The sequence below is a fragment of the Athene cunicularia genome (assembly GCF_003259725.1).
Source record: "Athene cunicularia isolate RWA chromosome 11 unlocalized genomic scaffold, athCun1 chr11_part1, whole genome shotgun sequence".
Classification (NCBI taxonomy): domain Eukaryota; kingdom Metazoa; phylum Chordata; class Aves; order Strigiformes; family Strigidae; genus Athene; species Athene cunicularia.
This window is the reverse complement of record NW_020799113.1, coordinates 8,062,232-8,075,087: the sequence shown is the minus strand read 5'-3', so window position 1 is coordinate 8,075,087 and position 12,856 is coordinate 8,062,232. Positions and strand designations below refer to the sequence as shown.

The window sequence follows — 12,856 nt, the reverse complement described above, 5'->3', positions numbered from 1 at the left end:
TAAACACAAACAATTAAGCAGTATTTTTAATTTAAATTTAAAATAGAGACAATTAGGCTCTGTTTTCTACTTTAAAAAAAGAGGCTAATAATCCCCTTAACTGCATTGTTGAGGAAGTTGTTATAGGAATAAGCGTCACAAAAAAACTACTTGGTTATTAATTCCCACTTCAGAGGGGGGCTTAGATAGTATGCAGCAAATAAGCCTTAAGCAACCCACTGAACAGGGGAGAAAAAATATTACATAATTCGTCATTAATTACAACTGCCCAGACTACACACTCTAGAAATTAAAAACAACAGTAGTATGTGGTCATGCAGCATAATGTGTATGCACATGGGAGCCACTATTACATCGCTCAGGAACCTTCTTTATAGCACTTGCTAATCTTTGCATGTTTAATTTTACAGCCTTACAAACATTTGAGTGCCTCCTAAGAAGTTTTAAAAAATATGTTTATGCTTTGAAAATGTAAACAGTAGAATTTATAGTGAGAACTTACTATCTGCTTATATAGAAAAGACTGACTCACCATGAAGGAAAGGAAGGAAAATGGCTTTGTGGTTAAAGCACAGTTGAAACCACACATATTTACTTTCTCTGACCTTCCAACCTACCTGCCCTGCTAACACAGATGTCTTCTCCAGAATATTGCAAAAGTAGCTCAAAAACTGTCTGTACAAAAGAAATAGTATAGAACACCTTATATGATATTAATGGTAATGTACCTTGGGTACACAAAAAATTATCAATTCATTTAAAATTTCTGCAAAAACTGAAACAAGCATTTGTCAGAAAAGCAGAAAGGTGTGAAAAACAGTAAAAAAATAGATCAATAAATGAGAAAAAATTATCAAAATGCTACATAAAAATACAAACACTGCTGAAAACACGGGCATTGCATATTATCAGAACTATCTCAGATTTGAAAGGTTCTGCTTTAGCAGAACAGCAGCTTGTGAAACGTCAGCCAGGTTTAGAACTGCTCTGGACATCACATGTGATGGCAAAGACTAAGCTGCTATTGCCTGTGTAATAAACTATTGTAACTAATTTGCTAAATTAAGCAAGGCGGGTACTGTAATAAAACTATTGTAACTAATTTGCTAGGCTGGGCAAGGGGGTAGGTACACTTGAACGATCTGTAAATGTTAGACAATTAAATGTAAAGTGTGCCATTCGGATTGGAACAACGTAACCCTGTCTCAGAAACCCCACCTAGAGCTGACATGGAACTGCTGTTGAAGAAAAGGACGGGATCCCACCAAAAGGACGGGATCACGAGGCTTTTAAAAGATCCAATAGGAGAAAAGCGTGCCAAGAGACCAAGGCTTCGAGACTTTCAAAAGACCCAAGAGGAGGAGGACATGCACCCCAGCAAGCCGAACGACCCAATGGGAAAGAGCAGGACAACTCTCTGACAGGAGGAGATTGATTAAAGACGATGGCACAAGAGTACAAAAACTGCTGCTTTTTGGAACTCGGCGTGCGTGTGGCAGAGCTGCGGCTCTCCATGCACCCAGCGCTGCTTTGCCTATTGCTTCCCACCCTCAATCCATTGAACCCAAATAAAAAAAAAAAAAAAAAATTATAAAAATTGGCTTTGTCTGATTATAACACCTGCATTGAGCATATTTTACAGCAAAAATACAGCCACTTCCAGAGCAGGTGATTCAGCACTTTCACAAGTTCAAAAGAATTTTTTCTTTTTCTCATTTTAAAAAAGGATGGTAAAGTGAAACTTAAAGTGAATACCAGAACACAGAAAACACATCAGTAAAGTTTATATCATGAACTTGAAAATATGAAGAGCAGAGGTTAGAAAAATGCCTACATTGGTGCAGATTGAACTATTTATGCAATGAAAACAAAACTCAAGTGCTCGGTAATCATATTTGTAGCAGAAGAATTGTTAAGTAGCCTACTTATGTGTCTAAATATTTGGACTAAACCATCGAACTTTACACATAACTTTACATTACCAATTATGATCCCTAAAAAAATACAACACCATTTAACACATTTTGGATCAAACCTGAAATAAAAACATTAGTCAACATTAAGACCAAATCCATTTTCAGCAACAGTCTCGTGAAAATTCCAATATATACTATTTCACCTGATTTGTAAGTTCTGATAACAGATAGTCCATAATAAAATATTCTTCCTGTATGATACTCACTTTATATTCTTGGTGTACAGCAGTACTTTACTTTTGTAACTAACACAAACTGATTTTAATTTAAAATAATTTAAAATAAGTAACTTCTTTTTTGCTTTTTGGTTGTAAATGTAAACACAACTGGGTATTAAGATACTGAAAAGCAGCAAACAAACTCTGCATCTAAAGCATGAAAGACATGAACTGTACAAATGAAAAATGTAGATAAACAGAAGAAACACAGCAAAGAAAAACTAGATGGCAGCACCTACCTATTTTTGATAATTTCACAAGTATAAGCTTCAAAACAAGATATGCAGGCAAAAAATCTAATGCAATCTAAATAATCGGTTTTAAAAGACTTTTGAATTTACTTATTATCTCTGATGAATACAGTAATGCAAGTAAACCCAGGCTTATTTGACCTGCTTATAACAGAAAAGTTCTGTTCCAGATTCTTCTAAGATCAACCAAAGTTCCTTCAGATTACAGCTTGTTTCCTAAAAATCCTGTACCTTAACTAAGATCATATAGCAGACAGGCAACATTATTTTTTTTCATAAAATATTTTTTTCAGATAAAATTAATGTCAATCAAAAAATAAAAGGAAACTAAAATCATTGAATCATGTAGGTTGGAAAATACCTTGAAGATCATCCAGTCCAACCATTAACCTAACACTGACCGTTCTCAACTCCACCTGATCCCTCAGCGCTGGGTCAACCCGACTCTTAAACACCTCCAGGGATGGGGACTCCACCACCTCCCTGGGCAGCACATTCCAGCACCTGACAACCCTTCTGGAAATACTTCCTAAAATGCAGTCTAAACCTCCCCGGCACAACTGGAGGCCATTCCCTCTTGTCCTATCGCTTGTCACTTGGTTCAAGAGGCTCATCTCCAGCTCTCTGCACCCTCCTTTCAGGGAGCTGTAGAGGGCCATGAGGTCTCCCCTCAGCCTCCTCTTCTCCAGACTAAACCCCCCCAGTTCCCCCAGCCGCTCCCCGTACGACCTGTGCTCCAGACCCTGCCCCAGCTCCGTTGCCCTTCTCTGGACACGCTCGAGTCATTCAATGGCCTTTTTGTAGTGAGGGGCCCAAAACTGGACACAGGAATCGAGGGGCGGCCTCACCAGTGCCGAGCACAGGGGTCAGATCCCTTCCCTGTCCCTGCTGGCCACGCTATTGCTGACACAAGCCAGGATGCCATTGGCCTTCTTGGCCCCCTGGGCACACTGCTGGCTCCTGTCCAGCCGGCTGTCAATCACCCCCCAGGTCCCTCTCTGACCGGCAGCTCTCAAGCCACTCCTCCCCAAGCCTGTAGCCCTGCTGGGGGTTGTTGTGGCCCAAGGGCAGCCCCCGGCATTTGCCCTTATGGAAACTCCCCCAGTTGGCCTCAGCCCATCGCTCCAGCCCGTCCAGATCATGAAGATGAAATTGTTCAGTTGAAATGATGCACAGTTAGCTCACACTAATGTTTACTTTAAACATCCAAATCTTTTTAAAATTTCATTAAATATGTTTTTTCAAACAAGCATGTTACCACTGAAAAAGTATTCACAGCACATCAAAACTGCACTCCTTAATGCATCAAAAGATTGTATTACAGTATAATAGTCATGGAAGTCTGAGTACTTCCATGTAAAACATGAGGTACCGATTTTTAAAAGGCCAGACTCTCATAGCTGCACTGATAAATTTATATTCACAATATGAAAACTGTTTTGGTTTTATATATCTGAATATTTTGCAATATTTTTTCCCTAAAAAAACCCAAACCACATATTTAGCTGTAGTTAATACCATCCGCTATAATCACATAATTGGACCTAAACTGTTACATGGTACAATTTATATCTATTCATGGTTTTATTGAATATTTTAAAGAAAGCAGAAAGACTGTAAATTTAAAGATCATTAAAATATCAAGTACATCTACAGGTACTTTTCTCAATTGCTGCTTTCTTTTCTCTCTTCAGATTCTGATTCTTTTGACCGAAACCATTTCACTAGTTCTGACTGTGCTTTCAGACATCACGCCCATGCTCCAGAGCCTTTGATCTTGGCATTAAACTGATCAGAACTGAGACCCTTCCTACAAGGTACTTGCTTATCCCAATTAGCCAGTTTTCCAGAATTCCACCAGGAATTGAAACAAGCAAATTTTATTCATATTTTGCACAGCATCAATTGAGAGGAGCATAACTGAATGTTTAATCAAAGACTACCCCACCTAAGAGTCGAGAAGAACCCGTCTTCCTTTCAAAATGGATGTGCCTCTCTTCTTCCAAGAACCTAACACAAAACTATCCCCAAAGCTATACAACATCTGCTTACATCCTCTACTCCTAAAAGCTGCAAAAAATGACACAAAGGTATTATAAACTATACCAGTCAAACAATAAAACAAATAGCAAAGCCAAACACTCGAAATGTAAGCAGCATGAGATTTAAGTCTGCTGCACAACATCAACTGTGTGCCTTGATTGCCTAGCTGAAGCTTTTATCTTTGTGCATTTATCATGCAAAGACTGTAATTCACTGCACATGTACAGAAGAGATTAATGTAGGATGAACAGAAAGTTATGTATCTTAATCTTTCTGAACTTTTGTGTTTGGCACTGCAATCAAAATGTATTTTTTAAAAAAAATTAGGAAGGGAAGAGAGATAGCTATATCAATTCCCTACAAAGGTAAATACTAGTGTATACAGATATTTGACTCCTGAACCTTCAGCAATGCAACATGTAAGGATAAAGCCACTGTCTTTAAGGAAAGCATCCTAGACCCATGTACTAAATCCTAAGGGAAAACTGACTACCCTTTCTGTATTTCATCAGCTTCCACTGTTCCTAGAGAGAGGTGGCTTTTTCCTCACATGCTGTCCTGGATATAAGCCTGGCTGCTGAAGCTAAAGGAATTTCCATGGGAAACCTGATTCGTTTTCCTCCTGAACAGCTGGGAGAAGATCTAGCAAATGATGGCACTAGGATATGGGAAGAAAATCTTGCATTACTGGGCTGCAGAAGCAGTTTAGAACCTGGGCAGCTCAGTACATACTGATCAAGTCAAACTCATTTAAGAACATTGAAAACATTTTCCCCTCCTCCTTTTCTGAAAGAGATGCCAATGGGATAGATTCAAAAGAGCTTTCAAATTTAGATGAAGGCTTTGGTAATTCCTCAGACAATCTTTCTTGTAAATTTTAACAAAGTAATTCATAATTCATTTTATATTCTCCAGTTATCACTATCAACACTTAATGAGTTGCCAAAAGTAACTGCCAGCTTTTGCAACTTCTTTGGCATATTATTTAATAACCTGTGTTTTACTTTGCACTACATAGCTCATAATGCACTTTAACACAGTAATTACTTAAAGTGACAAATTAACACTGAAAACAATCACTTGGCTGAGTAACTTGTGACATTTGACACTGGCTAGAAATGAGGACAATCTGAAGAAAAGCAATCACAATACCTACAAAGCATGACAGCTACGCCTTTCTGATACATTCTTCATAATAAGATATATTTCCTAGAATACTTATGGCAGACTGCAAATTTCCACCTGTATAGGCTTTCTACATAGGTGAAATAGAGTAAAACACAAACTCAGTGACTGAAGCACATCACGAAATACTACACATTTAAAAGACCCTGCATTATAATCCAAATAAAGCTATCTTAAAGTAACAGAATAAAACCATAATAGTAAATTTTAGCTCTGCAGAGTAAAACAACAATCATTCCACTAACATATTGGAGATAGGTATATGATGTTCAAGAGGTTAAAGCCACGTAGCCTGCGATGTTCATCAGTCTTGCAAAATATTTTGCAGGACTCAAGCAACTAATGTTTATATTCTGTCCATCTTGAGCTAATGGCACACACAATTCTTCTGTGTTTCAGTCTCAGTGGAGACTAGGACTTTTGAAGATCATACTTTATAGACAAAAAAGACAGTTATTTTTCATACGTTTTAAATTTTAGTTGACACATCAGAATTTGATTTTGAAAGAAAAAAGCTTAATTATAAACTCACTGAAAAAATATTTTTCGTTACACACAATTTCCTGTATTTTAGAACTTGATCCCTTTTCTTGATTATTCATAATGACTATTCAAATAAAAAACTGACACTTTTAAAACCTTAGCATAATACTTGCGATTGGACATTTCCTCCAAGAAAACAACGAATAAGTCTCTGGTTATAAACCATCCACCTAATCACATAAAAGTCTAGTTCTGATAAAATAAACCTTTAGAATTTAAGCCTTTACAATCTCCTTTTAAAAGGCTGTCAACCATCATTTTTAAAGAACACTCTAAGGTCAAACACATATAAAACATAAGCACTGCCAAAATGAAAGAAGAGAGTCTGTAGATCACATGCAGTTATGGAAGTTCAATATAAATTTCCCAAGGACAATATTTATTATTTCTTATCCTTGTTAATTACAACAAGTAGCAAAATGATGCAGTACCATTTGGGCAGCTACCACAAAGATGTGTCAAAAGACATGAATCCTGACAAGCTATAATGCCATGATTCTCATGCCACTACACTAGAATAATCAAAATTTTGCATCCTGTAAGGCATGTATCATTCATAAGGCCTTGCTGGTTTCCTCTAATCTCAGCGAGCTTATTAGCACTAATGAGCATAAAGGAATATCTATAATGCAGTAGGGTATTTACCTGGGCAGAACCCTGAACAAAAACAATTATGTCTTTCTAACACCTGAACTCCTTCAGATTTTAGGTATCTCTACAAACACATGAACATGAGGTATCCTCACAGTTTCATTTTTATGTAAATCCAGCAAGTCAGATTATACTCTTTCTGCAACCTCAACAGTTTCATAAAACTAGAGAACAGCTGCTGAGGCCAACATGATCAACTCTCAACACATATTCTAGGGCTGACTTTGGGATGCAAACTCCAGTCTTCTAATAAAGACTGAACACACAGAGTCAAGCAGTCAGTCTACATTTTTGTACGCTTCCTAAGATTCTATGTACAATAAAGGTACATTCCTTAAACGTTTTCAAACTACAGACAATTTGTCAATATTTAACTTGCTATGAATGTTTCCACTCTGAATTTTAATTCTGTATGGCTGGCCACAGCAATTAAGGTTACAGGAAAAATAACAGTATGAAACAGAAACAGCTAAAACTAACTCATCTTAATAGACTGAGATCATATTCTTGGTACAGTCACACTCCACAATTTCTGCTTTACATTTTATACTATGCCCTTACCTCAGGATCCACTATAAGAATGTGTTCTATACAGTCCCGTGTAGTCACTACTAAAGAATTGATTGTACTTATTCACAAAGAAAGCCCCAAACAACCAAAGACAAACATACAAACTCAGAAGAGTAACTTGTCAAGAATTTTGTCATCATTAAACTAGGCAAAAATTATCTCGAAATTAACACAGGCTTATCTCTGTGTTTATTTTTCCTGAAATACATTTATCTTTGAAGTCTTCTTATCCTTCCAAATATCACAAATTCAAACATTAAACAGCTGCCTTTTCTGCTAAGAGTTCTTTTACAAATTCCATCCAATACAGCACTTACCTCTTTAGTGAGAGAATGAAGTACTTCAAGTGTTTCCAGGCCTTTATTTATGTCCTTTGTGAGACACAGTCCATTGAACTAGTCTTCCTAGTGACACTCATTTCTAAAACTTACATTCTCGTTGGCTATTCTGTGTTTTAGATTGCCTCATGTTATTAACTTATTTTCAATTTCTTGATTTTATTCTGGCTTCCTTCTCTTCTGAAAAGTTTATAATTGTTTTCAGTTTTTAATTAAACTTAATCGTTTAGACTATAAATATGGTGTGATACAAAGCATATAATGGAACAGTAATCAGATGTTAAATATGGGGAAACAGATGTTTTTTTCAAGCATCAATCAATTAAAAAATTATAAAGGCATCCTCTTCATCTCTTTCCACTCAGAATTACTTAGCACTTCTGCAAACACAGACCTTTAGCAAAACTACCTTAAACTCTGCCTATTATTATTATGGCACAGCTGCCCTGTACTAACATCCCAACATTTCAGTCAGATAGTTCAGCTCTCGTCCCAAATGGCCTAAAGCTAAACAGCCTCCCTACAAAATTTCAAACCAATGCAGCCTAGCAAGTAGTTTAAAGAACAATACACCTTCACCCTTGAAAATAAATCATATCTAAGTTCAAATAAGCACACTCCACTAAAGACTTTGGGGTAGGAAAGCACGTTATCGTGTCAATCCATATAAAAAAAGAAATGTAGTCATGACACAGACAAAACTTTAAGTGTAGACAGATCACACAATGAGGTGAATCAAACCTTTATTTTGAATAAAGTACATTTGAAAAGTTAATTATTGCAAATTCTTGTATTGAATGTGCTTAGCTTTTTCTTTTCTAGTTTCTAGTCAAACCTAGCTATCCTGTGTATCCATTCAGCATGCTGGGATCTCACAATGCTTCTGATTCAGAGGAACAAGGGGCACTTACTGAACCAGTACTGTACAGTCCAAAGTAAGTTCTGGCTAAGACTGAGCCTTCTGGCCTACAACGATCTCACAGTCGAAACCAGGTCTTGAGAGACTTTATAGATTTTTTTTTTTCTGAAATACAAAAAATATTCCTCTGCCTCAGAAGATAAACTGCATTTGAATAAGTATTTTCTGTTTTCACAACAAAAAATAAGGGAGGAAAGAACATTTGCAAAAAAATGTAAGTTAATAACTTGTAAGGCAGATGAAAACATAATGAACAAAAGTAAAGTGAAATCAAGCCAGACATACCTGAGTTGCTGATAGGCGAAAAACAGGGCCAGTTGTGGGCACTGAAAGTCTAGGTGAAATGCTGGCAGGACCCTGTCCCTGCGTTTGTACTTGAGCCTGCATTTGAGCCTGTGCTAGAGCCTGCTGAGGCACCATTACAAGCTGTCCAGCATCCGTGCGCACCAAGACCATTCCTAGTGACAACAAAGTAACAATAACTATAAAGAATAATATGAATAATAATACATGAATAACTATCTAACTACAGAATACAGAATAAAATTAAGGTATAGCACTGTACATTTTTCTTTATACTGTTTTTTTTTTTAATTCTGGTGTAACAGATTTTATTTCAAAGAAGAAAAGGAGCCCCTACTAGCAGACAAAACCTAATACCCACTTCAGTTTGGAATTCAAATAACTGCAGTTTATGGGTAACAGTGATGACAAAAACAGTCACTTGGGTGTACAGGTGTACAGGAACTTTCAGCAGTCTAGCCAGGGTCAGAAGAATAAATTTAGAAGGAAATATTCCTTAAAAGTAAACTGTAACAATAATCCAGTAACTGAGAATTCAGTATGAACATACCAGGGACAATGACATGAGAGCTTTACTAAAACAACAGCTTTAGGGGATGTGTACATGCAAACACTGGGCCAGACACATTTCTGAGTATACAATATTTGAGGTATAGTTAATTGATGAGAATTAACACATGAATTTATTTGGTACGCACCATCACCATATTGGGAGGCACTACCTGTGGTTTAGACATCAAGAAAAAAATATCGTCAAACCCAGAGAACCAACAGAACCATTCCTCAGCACAAAATGATACAAGTGCAGGTATTTTAGGAAAACACCAAAGGAAATTTTGTTTTAAAATTATCAGAGTACTTGGCAAGTGTTTTACAACACCTTCTGGAAGTAAATGATAATTTTTTCAGATTATTTTCCAGTAATACATTTCACAAATAGAGGCCTTCTACATAACACAGACTGTGCCTCCAAGTTTTGCCCTAAGTTCCACAATCAGCAGGTTAGAAAAGGGGAGACAGCAGCTACAGTGGTTCCTGGAGCTTCACACTTATTCAAGATTGCTGCAAAGCATGTAATGTGCACCCTCTAGTTCACTCAGAACTAAGAGGCAGTTCCTAAGCCATATTATTTTAAAATAGTACCAGAATACATTTTAATAATTTAACCTAGATAAGATACAATGGGTCTATAAACAGAAAATAATTTTGCCTTCAACTACCGGAGAACCAAAAAGTAAGAATCTAGAAAGTCACTTTTATTCTGTTGGTAACAGTCAGTAGACATTGTTTCTACAACTTACCTCTATGTGCAAATTGCGTCATATGTATTTTTTAACTTTTCAAGGAAAAATGGAGAAGGTAAAAGCATACATACACTTCTAATTATTAACTTGCCAGAAAAAAAAACAAAACAACACCTCAGTAAAGAGACACAGTTTGCAACATTCCCTGAGGATAAAGAAATCTGAACATTATTGTAACAAGCAAGTAACAGATTACAGGAGTACCCTATACCAAGAAAGTCTTTCTTTCAGTCTCTGACATAGAAATACAAACCTGGGATGAAGCACCAATAAAAGCCCTCACTCACATAGTCTTAGGTGCTCCCAGTCAACCTTCACTGCTAGAAGCACAAACAGAAGGCAAATTTCTGCCACTACAAACAAAAGATTTGTGGGAATCAAGCTTTAAGGTAAAAGGCATCGAGAGCTACAGCAAGGAGCACATCCAAAAGCCATGATCATGACTCTCTTTCAAAGCCCAGAGAGTAATTTTTAGAAGAAAAGTTGAAAGAAGCCCATAAAATCTCTTTTAAAAGGTAACTTTTAAGGCCCGCTATCCATTTTTAAGAACCAAACCTCATGGTTTATATTTGTAGAAAATTCTGTAAGCAGATGATGTATTTGGTATATGCCATTCCTAAACCATCTGGACAGGTGAATATTAGTACACTACCAACTAGCCAAACAGTTTATCACTTCTCCGATTATGTTGTGAACCTTAGATAAAAATCATCACAGGGCAATGACTACCACGCATTATAAAAATATACATTCTATTTGTATTATGCAGATTCACAGGTGTGTTGTTAATTTATCTTCCAATTTCCTAAAATTCTGAACAAAAATTTTGAATGGAAGGGACAAATTAATTGCAACACATGCCACAGTTTCAATAGAAGTTGCAGACATAATTACTACTATAGATGCATAAATGTTCATGTATTAATATTATGTTTTAATTCAGTTTGTAGGACTTCAAATTTCTTTTTCTGAACAATATGTAGAAATTAGAATCTAGTTAAATTTTGAGATTAATTTTTCCTTACTGTCAGCCACACAAAGATGAAATACACAATTTACGAGTATTATATGTTAAAATATCCTGTTCTCAGATATTTACAATATGGGAGTTTCAAAATTAATTATAACTGATCCACCAATTTAAAACCTCAAAAATACTTTATTTTCTGAGTAACTTCATTTTAGAACATACTATCTTCATGTTTATGCAAATTTAATGGATTTCAAACTACCTTCTCATGAAATCAAATTCAGATTATAACTTTCCACACTATTAACTAAATACTTTTCTTTGACCATATTTGAAGCATTAACTAAATACTTCAAATCTGACCATAGTGCTTTCAAGGGCTCTTCTTTCCCCCTTTCCCTTCTGTTTGAAAATTAAGTAGCAGAACAAAGTATTAACACAAGAAACTGCGCGAAGTTATGATACACACTACCACATTTACAGTAATTATCAGATTAACAATGGGAAATCACAGGCTAAAGACACTAATATAGTCTGAAGAGTAACATCTCATCTGTTGCAAGTTAGTTAGGTCTTCACAAAATCACTGAGCTTTATGTTTGGAGCATTAGAATCTGGATCAGGACTTCCATAAACTGTGGCCAAATACACAACCACTAAAAGTTCACTTAGAAGCAAGCTTCTACACCGTGAAGTTTTTGCTTCGCTTAGCTAATAATTATCAAACATTTTAAGAAACATGGTGGAAGAAGTTATTTCAGACTACATCAATAGCTCCACATATTACCGAGCTGTTGATACTAACAGTAAAAAATAAATTAGTTCAAATGTTAAATCATCTCCTAAATCAAAAAGGCACAAAGTTCCCAACTTTTTGCAACATGAAAATCTAAGTAGGGGGCCACAGAACCCTCCAAAATATCTAACAACATACACTTAGAGAAAGAATCACTAGGATGACAGGGATGCTGTGTTGGTTAGTTTAGCAACCTTGCTGAACTTCACTTTCACTACTAGAAGTGTAAGACACTAAGAGAAGAACCAACAGTATGTAACAGTTACTTCAGAGGCAGAAATAAAATCTAGTGATGTCAAGGCTGCCCAGACACAGAAGAGAATGACACCATCACACTTACTGAAATTAAAAATTTCAGATTAAATGACACAAATTAGCCTGTATCTTGCCACCTGATTCACGGCATAAGACACTCTTTGAAGAAGGAAAATTGTCAAGACCATGAAGAATAAAGCAGAAAATAGAGTCCTTCAAAACATACATTAACTTATCCTGAGTTAACACCCCATCTTTTTATTTCGCGCACAACTGCTCACCACACCATTACAAAATAACTTACCGTGACAGCCGCTCTCTCCCTAAGAAAAAACAAGTCATAATTACTTTGCATTAGCAACTGCCCGTCCCGTACCAATTACATCCTCATTAACGGCTGCCTGTTTGTCAGCCCTCGCCCTCAGACAGGTGCCTCTTCTTTTGTTTCCAGCACGTCGAGCCGCGGGAAGACGACAACTTTGGGGGCAAGAAACCCCTCAGCCAAGAGAAAAAAAAAAAAAAAAAAAGGGTAAA

The 12,856-nt window shown here is 36.4% G+C and overlaps 1 protein-coding gene across 3 annotated transcripts in view; it reads right to left on the bottom strand.

Moving 5' to 3' along the window:
• The window catches only part of LOC113484284 (transcription initiation factor TFIID subunit 4-like), a 148,929-nt gene extending 136,106 nt beyond the window's left edge, over positions 1-12,823 (bottom strand). For 2 of the 3 annotated variants that reach the window (XM_026856569.1, XM_026856571.1), the window contains exon 1: positions 8,980-11,299. In XM_026856569.1, coding sequence (XP_026712370.1) covers positions 8,980-9,150 — 171 coding nt within the window. In that variant the 5' untranslated portion in view covers positions 9,151-11,299. Of the gene's footprint in view, positions 1-8,979; positions 11,300-12,698 lie in introns of those variants that run through there. The other variant, XM_026856570.1, reaches the window with a different exon arrangement.
• Between the last annotated feature and the right edge of the window lie 33 nt (positions 12,824-12,856).